Below are 20,486 nucleotides of genomic sequence, written 5' to 3'. Positions count from 1 at the left end.
AAAATATACTGTACTGAAATAAATGTTAAATGAAAATTGCACACAAGACACCCCAGAATGCATACTGGGTCAGTGGCCCAGACCTTGAATTCCTGCACTGAGGCCAATGTTTCAGGCCAGTCTACACAGTAAACTGCATCCTACCTCACAGGGCTCTTTCCAGTGCCCAAGTCGGGCTGCTATAAATGCCTCTAACTGCAGTTCCAGGGAATCCATATCACTGGCGTCAAAGGGCATCTGCACTCATATGCACAAGTTCATACAAAAAAAAAAAAAAAAAAGACTCCTATAGCTCCGTGACTGACCCTACATCAAGTATCTGCACTGAATGAGCAGTTTTGAGCTCTGCTTCTGAGAAAACCACTTTCCTGAGGAAGTTCATAATTTCAGCAAGAACTAACATGGCAGTATTTTTAGTAAATTACTTAATGGAGAACATGCACTTAAGAAAATCATCTTTCAGAATCAGTAACAGAATTCAGAGGTTGAACGCCTGACTAAAATATACTTGGTATGTATCTCAATTCCCCAGACTGCAAAAAAGTAAATAGGTTTCAAAGTATTTCAGTATACTTCTGTTTCTAACTGGGGGATTAGGAGGGACGGACAAAACAACTAGAGGTCCGTTAGCCTTATGGATGTCAAGGTGTTCTGCACCCTGCTTCAGTGCTGAAAGAAATGGTGGAACTCTAGCTGTAAATACCATTTACAGGAAGTACAACTCCACCACTTACTAGTTCCATGACATGGTCAAAGCTCTGCAATGCATAAAGTAAGAAAAACAGCACCTGTCCAATAGGTGTACATCCCATTTCAGTTTTCCCTACTGTAATTATGTTCCAGCATGAAAAATACATGGAAATGTCATTTTCAAGAGTTTACTAAGATTTATCCTCAGAATTACATGTGATATATTGGGTTACCCAAAGACCAAAGAATCCCAAGCAGAATCGACAGACAGAATTTAATATATGCACACGGTTGTATATATAATGCAGCATCACACCATGTAGGGCATTGACTTGGTTTATACATTCAGATCGTTTGAAACACTTCTTAAGGCTACGAAACAGAACATAGAAAAATAAACAGCAATATATTCAACACTTATAAAAGTGGTATGATAAAGAATATAAAGTACTATTCCTTTCAACACTTCAAAAGATATGTATAGATATGTATATGTTTTTACAAGTAACATCACAAATGATCACATCTTCACATGCTTATAAGTATTATTGTACTCAATGTAAGGCTAGGATCATTTTTCCATACATAAATTTTTTTCTAACTTTGTAACAATGCAATTTTTAAACCATTCAAGTAATTCGACCCCAAAGCTGCTGCTTCTCAGCATTAAGACATGCACCCACCCTCTTAACAGGATTTTTCTAAAACTTGTAATTTTAGGCAAAGTGGAAACTTTAAAAGAAAAAAAAATCCCAATTAGTGGGAAAGCCAATGGCTAAGTAGGAAAATCTTAGCTCTTTCAAACTGACATACTCAAGTGAGCCATTATGAAGATTTAAAAAAAAAAAAGACATAAAATAGGAAGCAAAATACAGTAAACAGAAATATAGCTTTCTCTTCAGCTACACTAAAATGGATCTTGCAAGTACCCTAAGTGAAAGAAAAACTTCACCTCATCTAAAATTGAAGGTAAAATGAGGCAAAATAAATATTGCTAGTTTCCAGGATGGCTGAGTATTTTCTAAACCAGAAATGTTTAGAAATGAACTGTATTGCACCGAGTCAATCACAAGCGAGTTTGCAGTTCACAGGCATTTTAGTTCACCCTTGGGCCAAGGAAAATGCTACGCTCAAAGAATGGTTTGCAGCACATAAACTGTCTCAGCACTGTGCATTGTGAAAAAACCTACTCCTGTCAGGTTGTAGCAGCTACGAACTTAGTCCTGCTATGAAACAAACTTGGAGGAAACTACATGAAGACTGCCAAGGAGTACACAGGGCAAGAATGGAGGATGTGCCTTGAGAGGAAGTAACTTGAAGAGACACAATACTGAAAGGAAGAAGCTGGGCCTAGTACAACTAAAGCACCTAAACAAAACAGATGAGCTTTGGTCGGTGGAAGCATTTCCTCAAAATGTATCCCATAAGGTTTCATCATTTCCCAATTACAATACAAAGAACTTTTAGTTGTCATTTTCCCCCTTTCCTTGTGTAGAATACAGTATGTCAAAATACAGTATGACAGGACAGTTCATGTGACGAAAAAAGGTTTGCTTGGCACTAGTCTGACCTTAGGATAAGGCAAAATCCCCTGGATGAATACACCTAAACACATACCTAAAGAAAACTGACCTTCATACATGATTGGTCATTTTAAAACTACTGAAGTCAGAGTTGCAATCCAGAGATCACAAGAAAGTACCACAGGCTAGAGTTCTTTCACTGCTGATGCATCATATCCCAGAGGTTAGGTAAGGAAACAAGATCATCAGTTTCCCTCAGGAGCTACTAACCACTGTTCTTCACTAAGGTGAGACAGAGTCACTGTAAGAAACCAAGCTTTACTCTTTCCTGTCCAATTTTTAAACATTTGCCCAGTCAGAAAAACAAGACATTGGAAACAGCTACTTCTTTTGGACTCCTGAGACCAAACATATATCAAACTTCTAAATCCACTTTATTATATCAAAAGGTGATTTTCATCTTGAAATTACGCAATAAAGCAAATTCTACATAAAAAGCATGGACTAAAAAGAAGCTCCTCTACAGTCCTTACTCCATAATCCAGCCACTTGATACTGAAGCACCGCAACACAGAACCTTTACAACCATTCTAGCTTAGAAGCAGACAACAAATTCCTTTAAACAGGTTCTCAGTTTTTTTCAGCACATCCTAGGCTATAAATTTTTTACCTAGCACCATCATTAATAAAATCTTTCAAAGTGCTCTCTAAAGTCCTATGTTACAAAATTTCTAAATGTTAACCACTACTCTAATCAGCAGTTACACAGACATGAGGGTATTTGGAACAACACAGAGGTAAACACCATCATTACAGTACAGTGGAGCTTCACTGAGCCTAGCTGACAGTCAAACAAGTTATCAGAGGACCCAAACTGTCTGCTTCCATTTGTCATATTCAAGTTAACTGTATTTGCTTTTAAGTAATCAGTCCCCCAAAACAAAAGCCACATCTATTTCTGATTAGGTATATTACACAGAACATGCAAAGAAAATCACTACCATACTACTAATTGCATAGCATTCAAGCTGCATGATCACAAGGTAATTGCAACATTTAAAAAAAAGGTAGATTTTCACATTGATATATACGAATAAGAAATACAAAGTACAGTTAGTTTCACAAAGTAACACAGATGAGTGAATACTGTGTTAACTTGTTTGAGTCCAATCTCTTAAATGAGAACAGAACGCAACATGCAAAGGAACCTCTAGTGAATACTGCAGACCAAAAAAGCAGATCAGACACGGCACTGATGGGGAAGAGCTACGAAAAGCAAAGTTAAGCCACCTCTAGCAGCATCCTCTAGAAAAACTAGAAGTCACAATCACGTTCTTTTTATACAGTAATTCCAGCTATGACAAGTTGAACATGCAACTGTAAAGTGATAAACATAACCAATGAGCAGGGAGGAAAACACTCTAAAGAGAAGCCTATCAAGTTAAAAATTTCAACATTTCTCACAAAATATTTAGAATCTGTCAGTGCATTAGTGTTAAAGTGGCATTAAAAAAACCTCTGCAGTTTTAACAGATGCAGATTATTCTAAAAATGCATAGCATCTACATTCCTTTCGAGTAGGCACCATGATATTTACAGCAGTGCGAAGAGTTCTGGATGGAAACAGCCGTCTCACCGGACTTCCTACTATTTCTTAAACATCAATTGTATGCAATCTCAAGTTCAACAAATACTCACCAAAATTCAAAAAATATACCCTATGGATATTAAAAGAACTATATACAACAATTCTGAGACACAGGTTAATAGGCTGCCTCGTGTGTAATAGTAGAGAGAAGACGTTATTCAAGTTTGACAGATACTGAGATGAAAGGCCTTTGGGTTGGAAGCATATTAAAAGACAACAGTGTTTGAGGCTGAGAACTGTTTGAGCCCAGTTTATGACTAAGGCATTGCATAATAAAATATACATTTCTATTTGGTGCAATGTTATGTTTTGGAATCTATAGTGTGTTGAATGCTTTACTTTCTTGTCACTTCAGTAAACGCTAAAAGCACACATTTCCAATGTTTTAAAATCAAACTTACACCAGAGGGGGGGAAAAAAAAACAAACACTATGTCTATGTTTTATATTGAGCTGTTTATAAAAAAATACTTGAAGTCATATTTACTTTTTATGGGGGCAGTAACCCAATAAACAGATTCCGAGTAAGAAAAAACACAATGCCAAAAATTCATCTGCCCCTTGAACTCATGTCCAAAGTTTCATCCTATTCTGGAATAGGAATTAAGGATAAATGGAGGAGAGAATTCCAATTTGGGTTTTTATTTTAATGTTTTTAAAGCCTTCAGAAATACTCCACCTACGAAAAGGCTTCAGCTCTACAATATGAGCAACAACCAGCCATTAAGTGTGCTGTCCCCTGTGGCCATCTCCCATCCCTGATCTCCTCCTATCTCCCCTATATGGGCGTCCTCTAACATTTCGATGATACTGAAAACCTTCATCCCGGCTTCTGTTAGGCTGCCCTTTCCAGGACTCCTCGCCTCTCACATGTTGATATCCACCTCTACCAGAAGAACCCCAATCACTTTTGTATTTCCTGCTTCCATAAGTTTGATTATAGAACTGCTTGGGTCTGCCACTTCTCAATATATTAGACACTTCATTCTCATCTTCAGAACTCTCTTCTTTTGGTCTTTGCAATCTATCCACAGAGTTGGCCCCAGAGCCAACGACATCAGCAGCAGTCTTGGGATCTTTCACTTTCTCTGGTTTTTCTTTCACACTCTGAATGGTCCTCTTAGGTTCAAGTTCAGCAGACATGGTTTCTCTCTCTCTGTTTAGAATCTGAGTAGGGGGATGAGCTTTTCCCTCTGTTCCAGGAGAACCTGAAGCCAAAGTAATGTCTGCCTTTTGTGTCTGGGATGACTGTTCTACTCGGCCTTCATGCTTGCTGCTCACACTTGCTTCAACTCTGGGTTCCGGAAACTCACCCACTGCCGAGACAGAGTCGCATTCTTTAGACAGATCTAGATTCTCCAAGGGCAAATCCAGTTCCCCTTTCTCATCAGAGGGCAAGACAATATTCTGCCTCATGACAGGATTTTCTACGAATCCCTGAAAAGGATACCCATACCAAACATGAGGAAAGAAAGGAGGTGCAATAGGAACGGGACCTAAGAATGGGTTAGGTCCAAAGGACGGTTGTGGGTACATGTTCTTGCCACTTAGTGATTCTTCATATTCAGCATGAAGAAGTTGCCCGGGATTCTCAGACTCAAGTTCAGGTTGGTAAGACAATTGTCCATGACCTTCAGACACCTGAGATGGAGGGATAACCAGAGGTGAAGAGAATGCAGGAGGTCCAATCTCTGCCTGTGGCATCTGTCCATTAACACTGGCCTCAGGATGCATAGAGTAGTGGGCATCAGTACAGGGACAGTCACTTTCACTCTGAGCAGGAGGGGCTTCTTGGAACCAAGTATTCTGAGGATACACAGGAACAGGGACCTTTGGGTACATCCTACAGGCTGCCATGTAGGCCTGGTGCAGAGGATACAGGTAAGAATGTGGGGCCCACATAGGATAACTGTATGCCTAGAAGACAAAAACAGAAAAATAAACAAATACTAGAGGTAAAAAAGCTGTCTTTCTGAAAGTATTTAGCTCAAGCCAAGTCTCTCATGCTTATAAAGATTATATACTCTAAGCACAAATACAAGATGATCAAAGTGATACACAACATGAACAGAACTGGAATCATATCACTTCATGACCCTGATCCCTGGGTCCAGACCTGATGCAGGTTAATAGGAAGCATTATTATCACAGCCACCAGGAGTTTAGTTAGACCTACTCACATCGTAACTCTAACCTGCCAGGAAAATGCTAGAACAGGACATGTTCTCCAACAGGACTAATTATTCTAGAAGCCCTCAAATTAATCTAATAACCAAGAATTAACAAATCAGACCTATTAGCAGAGGATAAAGAAGCTGGCTACTGGATTGGAGCACTTGATAGTTTATGTTTATAGAACTGCAGTATAAAGTCAAGTCAAAGATAGCAAAACACTGACTGACAGGGACAGTGAAGCTCTGTAGCCTCTTTCTAAGGAAAGCTATCCCCCCCAATCACCACTGCCAAGGCAAGTTCTGCTGTGAAAGTGAGCGATGTCCCCACCTTACAGAAAGAACAATGCTTTCTAAATATGTCACTTTCTCCAACCCTCCCAATGGTGGCTTCTAAGACACCAACTGGTTTGCAAAGGATGACACACCCAAACTTGCTAAAGTAGAACTTCAAACTAAGAGCTTTCATCTAACTCCCCATCGAGAACATTTCCTTGAGCAGTCCAGAAAATATGTTTGTCCCTTCAAGGCCAAACAGTCATGAATTAGAAGAACAAGTAAAAACTACAACCCGTTCCATAGACAAACATGAAAGGTAGCATGCAGTAAACCTTAGATTACCAATGCATTAAGAATTAAATATTTTAAATTTTACTGTTTAGATAGTGATAAGAAAATTAACTTTAAAGATAAAATATAAATACCTTTACACCAAGATTGAAGAAGAATCGAAGAATGTTCTTATCTGAAAATAAAAATTTTTTTTTTTTACTAAAACTACATAGTCAAAGCTTTTCTTTTCTTCATTATCAATCATTATAGCTCTAGTGACAAACTCTCCTGCCAGACTGTCTGAAGAGTAAAACACAAAAATGGAAACAGACAAAATCCAGGCTGTCCCCGGGGTAACTCTGGATTCGCCACACTATTCTCTGCACTAAGAGTTAGTCCCTGAATAGCTTAAATTTATTTTACTTGACTAAAATTCAATCTGGGCAAAAACTCAGATGAACACTGTATTTTTCATATACTATAGGTGGTTTCAAAAGATTATGAAAACATTGAAGAAATAGAAAGATTTCTATGAGCCAAACCAGTTATTAGTAGTACATACTTATTACCCAGAACCCAGGAGAGAAAGAGCAGAAAACAAGATGCAGGCAGCCTGGGCTGCAAAGTGACACACTACCTACAAAAGAAATTAAAGCCTAGAAATGATTGCAAAGCTGTAGAATTTATTTCTGGAAAGGAAAAAGAAAAGAAAAAAGGTACATGACAGGCTTAATTAAGCACAAAAACTCATTTTCTACTAAGACCAAACTAACTAGAATAGGCCTGAGCAATCACATGGTCCTGATTCAATAGCCAAACCTCTGCTCTTTGCTGAGTGAATCCCTTCTATGGCTTGGTAAGAACCAGAGCTCTGGCTTCTACTTCTATCTTTCCATTCCTCACTAACTCTGTTCGTGCTCAGGAAAAAAGCATGATGAAAGTGGAGGCCTCACCTTTCGGCAGGTCCTCGCCAGTCTGACACAGTGAGTAAGGTGGTGCAATGGCTCGGTCTCCCTTCTCACTACAAGGAAACCCAGGATAGAGTGGGTCTTGATAAAGGCTCATCGTCTGAGGCAAAGGCATCAAGGGCTGGTTAACTGCCTGAATTGACACAGGAACTGGAGAAGGTGTTAAATGCGCTTGTGACACAGCAGCATCGGGTCCCGTTGTCTGTGTCACTGACAAAATGGGAATCTGAGCAGGGACACCTAAGAAAGATGAGAACAAAAACTATAAAAAAATAGTTAAAGCCAGTTTCTTTTGAAATAAAGCTTGCATTAATTTCATACTACACAACTTGTGCACCTTGTAAAGCATGCAGCGAACAACCCAATCCATGAACTAAGTTGAGCCAGTGTCTTCCAGCTACAGTTCCCCGAAACTCCATGTAAGGTAAAGATCTGTGTAGGGAGTCCTAAAGGAGATGGAACAGTATGGCCTACATAGCAAACACAAAATGTGGCCAACAACAGAGGAACTGGCTCAAATGTCACAAACCCAAGATTATAAAAGCATATCCTAAAGAGCACCACGCAGTGCGGTTGGTCAGAAGCCCTGAGAGGACCCACACTCACAATTCTGCTGGAGTCAAGCTCTCACTCAACAACTTGAAGTCTCTCATTGGAAAGGAATTTTTGTTAGCTGGCTGGAAAATTTTAAAAAATTCTTCTCTAACCTGTTGGTCCAAAAGTTGTAGGTTCACTTGGCCAGGCTGGCACAGTGGCTGGTAAAGAAGGCACCGCAGGAGTGAGATGGACTTCTGGAGAGACTAAAAGGGGAGCTGGATTTGACAAAGATATATGTTCTGCTGGCTTCTTCAAGAATGGCAGGGCAAAAAAGGAAAAAAAAAAATCATTTCTCTCTGACACAAATTTTAGTAACAAATTTACCTTGAGTGAAGGATAAAACACCCTACTATAACACTAAGCATATAACTGTTCAGGTCAGTATCAGAGTTCACTCGCTGACAAATACCATGTAAACTCATTTCATGTTAACAGGTTGCCTAGTACAAGTCACAGGAAGAAACAACAAAAGCTTTTAAGGCAAGTGAACAAAATCATAGAAATCCCATTTAAAGTCGTAAGCTTCTTTTTAAAGAAAGATTCTTACACAAAAATTTTTAAAAAATGTACTTAAGTACATTCATTTTATGAATCCAAAGTATATTGATACAACAGTTAAGTATCTACTCTTACATAAGACCAAGAACCAAAATATATGCAGAAACTGAAGTGTGCTCATTTACTTGGCAAACTACTGGTATTTTTTTAAATGTATATGGAATAATTCATTGATAATGATGTAGATAACATCTAGATATATTAACAATAGAAATTTTATCTTCTTAATTTTCAAGCTGAACTAGCTCAAAATTAACAAGAGGTGCCAAACACAAAACTCAAAATCAAGTCACAGGAATGCCAGAGAATGGCTATAAAATGTAATTCCGTAAACTTCATAACATTTTAGACTACACAGAATGGCAAAAAAATTTAAGCACCCATATTATATCAGAAATGAATCCTTCCATTTACAATATAGATTTTTTCATATACAGAGAAAAGAAGTCCAGAAAGAAAAGAGCTCTGCTTGCCTAGTGCAGTAATGCTGTGGGATAACGCTTTTGTACTCTGTAAAGACTGTCACTTGTATCGGTTTAGTAAAACACTTATTGGCCAGTTTCAGGCAGGAAATATAGACGGGACAACCAAACTAAGAGAATTCTGGGAAGAGGAAAGGGAGTCAGTCACCAGTCAAATGCAGAAGAGGCAAGATAAGAATGCCTCAATGAGAAAAGGTACCAAGCCACTATTGCTAAACATAGACAAGAATTATGGGTTACATTTTAAGAGCTAGTTAATAATAAGCCTAAGCTAATAGGTCAAGCAGTTTATAATTAATATAATCCTCTATGTGCTTCTTTGGGACTGAAGGGCTGTGGGACGAGGCGGGACAAAAACTAGCCTCTACACAGTAACTTACTTGTTCTACAGGAGATGGGCAGTCTACTTTCTTTGTCTTAGATGGTGATGAAACTCTTGTACATTTATCATCGCTGACCTTTAAGAGCAAAAAAAAAATTACACTGTGATTAAGAGAACTCCATTCTGGGGAACTGTGGTTGCCTTTCTAATTTACTCGGAGAACCTGCTCTGGGAACCCACTCCCACTTAATTTTGTCTGCACATTGGTTTAATGTCATATTACTGGAGAGTTTTTATATGGGACTTCTAAGAACGTAAGTATCTCCTTTACAACAACACTCTATAGAGAATAAACACAGGCTAAGTGTGGAGGTGCATGTGTTTACTCCCAGCACTTGGAAGGAAGAGGCAAGAGGAGTTCTGTGAGTTCAAGGCCAGTCTGATCTACAGAGGGAGTTCCAGGACAGACCAGGGCCACAGAGAAAAATCCTGTCATGAAAAACAACAACAACAATAATAAACCCTGTTTTGAAAGTTAAGATAGGCTAACATTAAAATTTTGGGGGCTAGCCAGGTATAGTGGTACACTCCCAGCATCCAGGAGCAGAAGCAGGCAGATCTCTGAGTTCAAGGATAGCCTGGTCTACAAAGCAAGTTCCAGGGCAGCTAAAAAAAATAATAATAATAACTAAAAAAGAAAAAAAGAAGAAGAAAAAAAAAAATTTTGGTGGGGACGGCTCAGCAGCTAAAGTGCCACCAAGCCTGGAGCCTTGAGCTCAATTCCTAGGACTAATATAGGCTAACATAGTAGGAAGTAAGTAACTCCTGCAAATTGCCCTCTGCTCTCCACACATACAGCATGGTGTACAGACAGGCATGCATACACATTAAATAGATAAATGTTTTAAATATATTTAAAAACCTTACCTCCAGTGTGCTTGACTCGGGCTTTTTATCCACATGAGTATGGCCACGTAGGGAATCTGTAACAGATTAAGAATTAGAAAAATAAGGAGCATCAACGGTCAGTAAGATTTAAATAGAGAAAAACAAACACTGTCATCAAATCAATGATTGTAATGTCAGATATAGCTTTACTGTCTTTTCCCAGTAGTGATCCTTCTTATGCACAGTAGATAATCCTACAGCTGACGTCTGAAACTATGAATGGCAACTAACCTAATACTATGATTTTTTTCCTGTATTTATAAAGTCAGCCAAAACTAATATCGAAGTAAAACAAAACTACAACTATTCTGTAACAAGTTATGTGAGTATAACCTCTTGCAAAGGCCTCTTCATTTAAAGTATTCTGACTTTTTTGGCATACTCAATATGATAACATCACTACTATGAATGATGAAAGCATTACTGGAACACAAGCACTGCTACACCCAGTCAAAGTGATATTCATGACAGCTACAAAGGGACGAGTGTGCCAGCAACACATGCAGTAGGGGAACACTAGCCCTTCACATGTGAACAGGAAGCACCAGTGTATCAAAAGAAACAGCACTCAATTACACTCTTATAAATTTCTGGAATCCTTCGTTCATTTAGGATTTACAGACCACAGTTTACTTATATACCTAAAACTGCAAAATAAAACCACAAATAAGGCAGGAAATACTGTATGAAACTTGGCAAAAGTGTCAGGTGTCTTCAGTAATGAAGCAGTATACCTTTGTCCTTCCGTTCTTCTGCATCTGTTCTCCGCATGCTTCCTTTTCTATCCCTTGCATGTGAAGACTTCCTCTGGACACACGAGTTGCTATTCTGAGGGGGCTGACTGACTGATGGGCTCTTTAAAATAAAGTCACACTTTGCATTAAAATATTACGAACATGAATACAAGTTCTACAAATAACATTTATACTTCTAACCAAAAATCTCAAAATTCACACCCATAAATTTTTAATACTTTAGAATCTAGTTGATAGGTAGTTACAGATATCATCTAGCATCCATATTCAAATATATGCTCTAAGTCTATTACTGAATTAAAGTATCATGTAATCAGATTTATCAGCCTAAATTAATAATTCACGTATCATTTTAAGAAATCACACTGATCAAATTGTTATCTTGCACTTAATATTCTTTGCACAAAAATAACTTCTATACTAACCTTCCCAGGGTGCCTTGTGAAGGGAAATATATCAATCAATTAGCAAGTATCACTGAAGTGATATAATCAAGAACAAATCCTCTGAGGCCTGAATAACCCAACCAAAACAAAGAAAAAACAGTAAGTTGTTGGTTTGGGTTTTTGTTTTTTTTTTAAACCCCATTTTTTCAAGACAGGGTTTCTCTGAGTAGCCCTAGCTGTCCTGTAACTCACTTTGCTGGCCTCGAACTCAGAGATATGCCTGCCTCTGCCTCCCAAGTGCTGGGATTAAAGGAGTCAGCCACAACTGCCCAGTTAAAGTTGAATTTTTAAGATAAATTATCATTGAAGGTGCTAGATCTCTGTCATAACACTCTTAATCCACAGCAGGAAGGAGGTTTAATGTTCTATTTCAGTAAACAAACCTAAGCCACAATACCAAAGTTTCAGTTAAAAAAAAATTAAGTTCAGCATCATTATGATACTACAAACTGTGTACCAAGACTTCTAAAGCTAACCTTTAAAATTTCTACATACGTACAGAAAGGGCAGGAAAAGCCTGTTCATCCCGGTTCTGAATCTCATACAATAAACGAGACTCTTCAATAGCTTGTTTCTCTCTGCGTTCTTCTGGGGAGAGGCCAAAATAGTAAGATTCACGATTCATGTGATCAAAATCCTCAGCTCTTTCACGATCAGGTTTTCTGTCAAATAAAACATTCTTTCAGGAAAAAAAAAAGAGACAAATGTGTAGAATACAAAGATGCAATGATCTTTTCTGCGGTCCAAATATTCAACTAAACAACCACACAACGCTTTGTAACTTAGGACAGCTAGCAACAAATACAATCAGCACTTAAAGCTACGTTACAAAGTTAGATAAAACTGACAATGGTGCACAATAAATGGCAAGTTATTTTACTCACTTATTTAACTCACTTCTTTCTACATGATACAGAAGTAACTGAATTTTTTTCCTGAGTGCAGAAATATAAACACTATATATATATTCCAATACTATCATAAAAATTTACTTTCAAAATTAAGATGAACCCTCAAATGGCTTAAGGTTTGTCACTAAGTCTGGAAATTGGAGTTCAATACCTGGAATTCATATGAATAAAGGAGAATAACAACACCTACAAATTTTATTCTGACATCAGCAAGTGCAATGTAGCCAACCTGCACCCGCACAAATAATGAAAGTTAACTAGTTAAAATGTGAAGGAAAAAAAGGCTTAAGAGAAGCCTTTCCTGTTCTAAATGTAATAACCAGATGAGACACAAAGACATCCTAATTATTGGCTACAGCACCAAGAAAAGCAGAGAACTGACAGCAATGATGTGTATCAGACTGGGATACTGTCTGCCACTGAAACCTCAAGGGAACTTTGGTAAGAGAGAAAGATCACAAGAAATGCAATAATGCATTAACTAACAACTCTAATATTCATATATGGGTTGTAGCAATTAAAAGCGGATGAAGGGCTGAACATGGCTGAGTAGGTAAGATGAATGTCTTGCAAAGGAACCAGATTTTGTTTCCTAATACCAACACAGCAGCTGACAACCAACTGTAACTCCAGTTCTACAAGATCTTATGTCCTCTCTTCTGACCTTCTCAGGCACTAAGTGTGCACAGACAATGCACTTATACATGTGCTTATACATAAAAACAAACATTTCTAAAAGAGCAGTATGGATACTATTTCTATCATCTCTATCACTTGTATAAACAAGAAATCAAACACAAAATTCAAAACTTAAAAATAATTGAGATTGTGGATACTTTCCCTGCTGATGCCTGGTCAAATTACACATCTATCCAATGGAGCACTCACAACAGTAACAAAATAAGAAATTTTATTGTATCCTTTCATTTCAGGCCTTTCAGGTTCAAACACCACCCAGATTACTTTGTACTTATGACTACAAAACTTTACATTTTAAATTTGTAATTTTGTATAACATAACAAAAAAATTGAAAATAATGTAAGTGGTCTTGGGAGGGATTTAAACGGGAAAATGGGGACAAAGTGGAATCAAGAAAGATTTTTTTAGAATATTTCTTCTGGATAATACAGTGGCCAAGAAATTCAAACAGAACGTGCACGTTTCTCAATTCCTGTGGAGGCAGAAGTGGTTAAAGCAGGACTCATTCTCAAGTTTTCACCCACAGTTATCTCTAGTACAGCCTAAAGATCTGTACCACATACTACCATGGAGTGAGAATTAGAGTTTTCCAGCAAGTTCCTCCTCCTCCATGGTTATACTGTGACACTGTCCACCTTTTTTGTTTATAGTATCAGCTGGATAAGTACTTTCCTGCTTACATGACTCCTGGATTTTCTGTGGCTATTTCTTAAATATTTCTGGTTGTCCTGTTCCCTGATAGGAGAATTAAAATTGCTCAGAATTAAAATTGCCCTGAATTTTGAAGAATCCAAATCGTACAGAAATAGGGTTAGGTTTAAATTTTCAGAAGTCAATGGCAATTGGTAATAAACTAGGTTGTTTTATACTTCTTTTACCCTTGGTCTAACATAAATGATCACTCTGTCAGGGGGAGAAGTTAGTAGAGGTTCACAAGAGCCTATTCTTTATTGAAGGTGTATTTTACAGATTCCAAACTAAAATCAGCCAGCGTGCTTTAAAGATGTGTTAACCGCAGAACGAAAACCAGGATATGTGTTAAGTTTGGGAAGAGGTTTTGCTTTTGTTTTCACAGGAGAGAAGCTATGGATACCATCAATACTCAATTCAAGCAAGAGAAGATCTTTTGATTAGAAAAGGTGATAGACAATTAATTCATCAGCTGATGTTGCAATTCAACCTGATAAAAGGGAACACTCAAATTAGGGTGGGGGCAGGGTTTTGTTTTCATCTTTCCGGGAAAATAAAAACATCCAACTGAGAGACCTAAAAACCTTTGAACAAATAAAGCATTGAAAAAATAAGGGAGAACCATGGGGGGCAGGGGGAATACCAAAAATAGGAGTAATCTGGCCTAATGTTACTTCCTACAGGATAAAATTTCATAAACCTGTCAAAATGTCTATTTTTGCTGGTCTCTACATAACAGGTGGTCTTTAAGTAGTTCTGACTCAATTAAGAACTAAAGCTGGCTTTTGGAGTTGGACTGTGGCTCTCTTCTTTTTAGGCCCAAGCATGTTTATTAAAAGAAAGTTCAAAGTCCCTCTCTTATCAAGGGACACCTGGTATGGGACAGAAGAAAATATTATATTGTCATTAATCTCATACCTCTCAAATTCATTATGACTCCTCGAAACTTTTTTAGATATAAGTATTATCTAAAAATTTAAACTTCCTGTTTTAAATTAACAATATTATAAAGTACTAACTAATGCTAACCTTAGGTTTCATGTAGCTTCCTGTACGTGATTTCAGGCTTGAGTCAGAAGCTGATATTAAGAAATTGAGCCTGGATATCCCAGAAGTATTTAATAGATTATGGTCCTCCTTTAACCACCATAAGATTTACAACACACGACAGTATGAAGTGAATGATAAACATTTCTAACAATCTCTGAAGTCTCTAAAAGAACGATAGGGCCCCACAATAACGATTCTCCCCAGTTTGTGATCATGCCACTAAGTCCATAAACACCACCCAAAGATCAACTTTGGACTACAAATTGCTCAGGACAATTCTAAGGGTCCCCTAAAGATGCCAGTCATTCTCCAGACAGAAGGAAGTAATTCTGAAAACACAACACCCACATTCCCAAGACATGGGGTAGACTGTTTTTGGTCTTTCACTGGGTTATGGATATGTGTCATCACATAAGTGGGGTTAGTTACCAGTTGTCACTGGGTATGATCAAAAAAGGGGGGATAGACAAGGCAGGATAAAAAGGTAGATTACTGAATCTACTTTGAAACTAAAAAAAAAAAAAAACAACTACTAGTTTTAAATAATTTACATTGCTATAGATTTTTGTATACTTATACAAATTTAAAGTTATTTTTGTTATACTGTATGTTTCTATTTCTGTATACTTCTATTATTCTGTATGTTTCTATATACGTTAAAAATTTGAAGTCATTGTCCTTATACTGTTTCTATTTTTTGCTTAAGGTATTACCTATACAGCTTGGACCTATACAGCTTGTTTAACTATGTTTTTAGTCCTTAAAAGCTATTTAGAATAATAAAGAAATACAGATTAACAGTCACTTGTAACTATCTAACTTAGAGTCATGTGATTTTCTAGGTACACAGATATGTATTTCAGATAGATAGGTACTCTTCAAACACTTCAAAGACCTACAGAACATGGCATTTAAAATGTTTTAGTAACTTAAGACTTTTCTTTCCATGAGACTCTCTGCTCCCGGTGGCCACAATCTGCTTCCCAAGAGGATGATGAACATTAAAGACACTCCATATGAAAATGTGCACTTTTTGTTGCATAAACTCGCCATTAGGGCAAGAAACTCCCCTTGTCTCAACAGCTGACAATACACCGTCCATACTGAAAAAGCAGGGCACAAAATAAGACAATGGCTGAACTTGGCAGAACAGGGTAAGACAGTCTGGTGTGGGACAACTGTCTACATTCTGTCAATTATATTTTAAATAAACGCTGATTGGCCAGTAGCCAAGAAGGAAGTATAGGCAGGACAACAAGATGGGAAGCAGAGGCAGGTCAATGAGAACAGGAGAATTCTGGGAAGGAGGAAGCCCATTCATCTACACTCCTGACCCAATCACAGAAGAAGCAAAATGTGACTGCCTGCTGAATAAGGTACTGAGCCACATGGCTAATAAAGATAAGAATAATGGCTAATAATGGGCTAATATAAGTTATAAAAGTTAATAAAAAGCCTGAGCTAGTGAGAAAATCAGTTTATAACTAATGTAGACCTCTGTGTGATTTCTTTGGAACTTAATGATTGCAGGAACCAGGCAAGAGAGAAACCTCAGTCAACAACAGTACTTCAAAATTTCTGCTTCATAGAAAAGTCTATCAGATATTCTAGACTGTAGGCTAAAGATGGATGCTGGCATTAAAAGTGTGCACAACCACCACCTGGCAATACTTTTCAATACTACATTATAAACAAACACCAACAAGACATTGTAACAAAAAAAAAGGCTATAATAAAACACATACAATCCCTCTCATGACTTCTACTTCTCTTGAATTCAGGAAGGTTACCTTATGATCTGTGAGGGTGTCCTACTTAGATTCTTATGCTCACTGGAGGATTTTTGAGACTGGGACCCTGAAGAATGACTAGAGAATGCATGCTGTCTTACACCCGAAGAAGGATGTTGTAGTCGAGGAGGTAGTGCTGATGGGGCTTTTATTGGCTTGCTTAGACTCTTTGGCCCTCTATAATCCGTATCTGTGAAAAACACAAAAAGATCTCACAATTTCCCTGGCGTAAATTAACAACAAGTACTACCATCATAATCTTAAAAAACTTTGTTGTGAATTTACCTGAATTAGACTTTTTCATCTTCTTTCCTGACACTGTGTTCCAGCTTTCTGGGGGAGGTGGCTTGAGGTTCTTCGGTGTATGTCTTCAAAGTAAATGAAATCTTTATTAGTAATATCGCATGATCTCAATATGAACACGGCTGGAGTGAGGGCTCAGTGGTTAAGAGCACTGGCTGCTCTTCTAGAACCAGAGTCCAATTCTCAGCACCCTAGCTCACAAAGGTCCTAACTCCAATGCTAGAGGATCCAATCAATACCCTCTCCTAGCCTCCTCAGGCAGCAAACATGCATGCACTGCACTTAACATGCCGACAAAACACTACATCCTTAAGAATCAACATTAAAACACATATCCTGCGTTGATATTAGAAACTTTCTATCTGCAATATTTGTAAATTTTAGCCAGGCATACTAGCACGTGCCTAGTCTACAGTGAGCTCTACAACAGTCAGGTTTATGTAGAACCAGTCCCCAAAATAAATATTTATATTTATTTTAGAGAGAAAAAAAGAGAAAGAGTAAATTAGCAAGATGCAACACATCCTTAATCCAAGTCCTCCTGGAGGCAGATGCAGGTCTATTTCTGTGAGGTCAACCTGAACTATACGCAGCTTTCAAGACAGGCAGTGCAACCAAGTGAGATGTTACAAACAAACAAAACAAAACAAGGTTCATTAAAATTACTAAGTAAGGGCTAGGTAAGGTGACCTTTAATCCTAGCAATATGGAGGTAGAGGCAGGCAGATCCCTGAATTTGAAGGTAGCCTGGTCTACAGATAAGCTCCAGAAAAGCCAGGGTAACACAGAGAAACCCTGTCTCAAAAAAGCCAAAAGAAATAAAATATAGGGAAGTAGTAATATTTATATTGGAGTTTGCTGTATTATATACTTTACCGTCATATATAAATTTGCTTTTTTTAATAAAGGTTAAGGTGTAGTTTATTACCTTTTCCTCTAGTAAAGGGAGCAGTAATTCAAACAAAAGGTGCACTAAATACTCTATACACCTGATAATACTGACATTCTTTAAAAAAGGTTTCGCTATGCAGCCCTAGTTCACATCAAGTTTGTCTACCACCCTGGCCCAGGAAATCTGCTTGGCTCTACTTCCTGAGGGCTGGAGTTAATGTCATACACCTCCACACCCAGTCACTGACAAACTACAGACTGCATATAATCCTGCACTAAGAAAATAAAAAAGAATATGGTGCCTGTTCTATAACTCCATACTTTAGAATACTCACTAATTTATGGTGATTTTTAAATTTTTTTTTCTCAATTTGATTTTGATGAAGAATATATTTTAAAACTAGCCAGTAAAATTAACTCGCATTTCCGAAAATGCACCAACAAGCAAAACATTAGATTTAAACTCAAACTACTTTTCTTCTTCTAGGGGCATGTATGTGTGCGTATTTGTGTGCTGCCTGTGTGTATGTTATATGTGTGCATGTTTCTATCAGGTTTTTCAAGGTACATCTCCATGAACTTGAAGTTCATTCTACATGGCTAGCTGAGCACCAGAGATTCACCTACTTCTGATGTCCAATACTGGTGTTACAGGCATACACAGCTATGTCTGGCTTTTATTCAGAAGTTAGAGATTAAAATTGAGTTCCTGGTTTTGTTACTGTTTATTCTGTTTTGCTTGGTTAGTTCTATTTTTAGTTTTTATTTTTGTTTTTATTTTATTTTTTGAGATGGGGTCTGTATACCCCTGGCTGCCCTAGACCTCTACGTAGACCAGGCTGGCCTTGAACAAGTTATCTGCATACCTAGCTTCAAAATCAGTTCCTTTGCAAGGAAACCAGTATTCATACCTGCAGTAGGCTAAATCAAAGAGTTAGCAAACACCTCGGCTGAAAAATACATACTTTTTTCCCGGTTCTTCTGATAAAACTGGTCCATTCTCAGAATGAATGCCATGACTGTCTGCATTAGAAAATTTTCCATTATGATCCAACCTAACCTGTTGAATACCAAAAAGAAAAATCAGACACCCAATTCATTTTAATACATACATCAGTAGCTCATTTTTAAATGAGTTATCAAGCCACCTATATATTAATTGCTTATGATTTCAAATAAATTTAATTAAAATAAAATGGACAAAGACCCAACACTCAGGAGGCAGTGGCAGTAGGACCTCTGTGAACTTGAGGCCAGCTTGGCCTACAGAGTTCAGAACCAGGCAGGACTATACAGTGAAAACACTGTCTCGAAAACAAAACACAAAGCATCAACACCAAAAACAACAAGGACAACAAAAAATTTTACAAACAAATTTCAACATTAGGATGATTCTACTTGTATTTAGCATAAATGAATTGTGCAATCCAAATAATAAACAGTCAAATTTTAGTTGATGGTTTCTTTAGAAAATAAGATAAAGTCACTTTCTCTTTTAGTAGAAATCACTTACATGGCATTTATCTCCAACTTCATATTGTAATCCAGCAGCAATGGAATAATCACGTTTCTGTTGAGCTGTTAATTTAAAAAAAAAAATCAATAAAATACCAACTTTATCTTCTTATTTTCAAGTGCTACAAGGCAATTTTACAGAACATTCAGGTTTAACTTACCTTGTTTGGACTTCAGCCAAATTTCATACTCCACATTTCTATAGACTGCTGGGTTGAGCGACTTAAGAACCTTTCTGGACAGAGGAAGGTCAGCCACGGTCCCATTGTTCTCTGGGTTCTAAATAAGCAATGTCAGACCACCAATCAACATAGAAATGCATTTAAAACATTGTTTCAAATATGCACAACAGCAAAAGAACAAAAAAAAAAGAAAAAAGCAGGAAGCAGCAAATAAACTCCTTTTTTCTTTTTCTTTTTCTTTTTTTTTTTTTAAGAGAAATGCTGTTTAATGGTAAAGCTTAGCACATTCCAGCACCAGGACTGGTGTGCAGTTGAAGCAGCATGGACGGCTGAGTGATGCCATGGAGCCTCGTCACATGGCGAAAAGGATGAGGAAGGTGATCATGAAACAGAAGAGGCCCATGGCCTCAGACAGGGAAAAGCCCAGAAGGGCATAGGAGGAGAGCTGTTGCCTGAGAGACAGTATAGCCAATCAAGCTACCAAACACTGTTCCAATGCAAGTCCCTGATCCAGTCACACCAGCACCAATAAACATGGTAGGCTGTGTCAATGTCCTGGAAAACAACACAAGTCCTGAATTCCCATCCGGCCACTTGGAGAGGGGAGCAGCTGCAGGAAAGCTGTCCGGACCCAGGTCTGATTAGACCTCGGTACAGAATCAAACCAGAACAAGCAAGGCCTTGGTGGTCTGCATTTTTCAATCTCCCAGCTTTAGCCCTTGGTTTCAGTGCTAAGCTCCCCCAAATAAGTTTCTTACTAACATAGAACCCCAACTAAGGAAAATGACCATAAAA

At 37.8% G+C, this 20,486-nt stretch overlaps 1 protein-coding gene and 1 pseudogene across 1 annotated transcript in view; both read right to left on the bottom strand.

The window, feature by feature from the left end:
• Positions 1-950: 950 nt before the first annotated feature.
• The window catches only part of Otud4 (OTU deubiquitinase 4), a 42,702-nt gene continuing 23,166 nt past the window's right edge, over positions 951-20,486 (bottom strand). The window contains exons 9-21 of the mRNA XM_048440098.3: positions 19,671-19,788; positions 19,508-19,572; positions 18,960-19,054; positions 17,086-17,168; positions 16,801-16,990; positions 12,159-12,321; positions 11,193-11,313; positions 10,438-10,493; positions 9,569-9,646; positions 8,259-8,397; positions 7,537-7,791; positions 6,736-6,776; positions 951-5,777 (exon numbers count right to left, since the gene is read on the bottom strand). Of these exons, the coding sequence (XP_048296055.1) occupies positions 4,584-5,777; positions 6,736-6,776; positions 7,537-7,791; positions 8,259-8,397; positions 9,569-9,646; positions 10,438-10,493; positions 11,193-11,313; positions 12,159-12,321; positions 16,801-16,990; positions 17,086-17,168; positions 18,960-19,054; positions 19,508-19,572; positions 19,671-19,788 (2,598 nt within the window). The 3' untranslated portion in view covers positions 951-4,583. The remainder of the gene's footprint in view (positions 5,778-6,735; positions 6,777-7,536; positions 7,792-8,258; positions 8,398-9,568; positions 9,647-10,437; positions 10,494-11,192; positions 11,314-12,158; positions 12,322-16,800; positions 16,991-17,085; positions 17,169-18,959; positions 19,055-19,507; positions 19,573-19,670; positions 19,789-20,486) is intronic.
• Positions 20,044-20,414, bottom strand: LOC125404268 (ATP synthase F(0) complex subunit C1, mitochondrial pseudogene; annotated as a pseudogene).

The sequence above is a fragment of the Myodes glareolus genome, chromosome 22, assembly GCF_982192425.1.
Source record: "Myodes glareolus chromosome 22, mMyoGla1.1, whole genome shotgun sequence".
NCBI classification, from domain to species: Eukaryota; Metazoa; Chordata; class Mammalia; order Rodentia; family Cricetidae; genus Myodes; species Myodes glareolus.
This window is presented reverse-complemented; position numbering and strand designations above follow the sequence as displayed.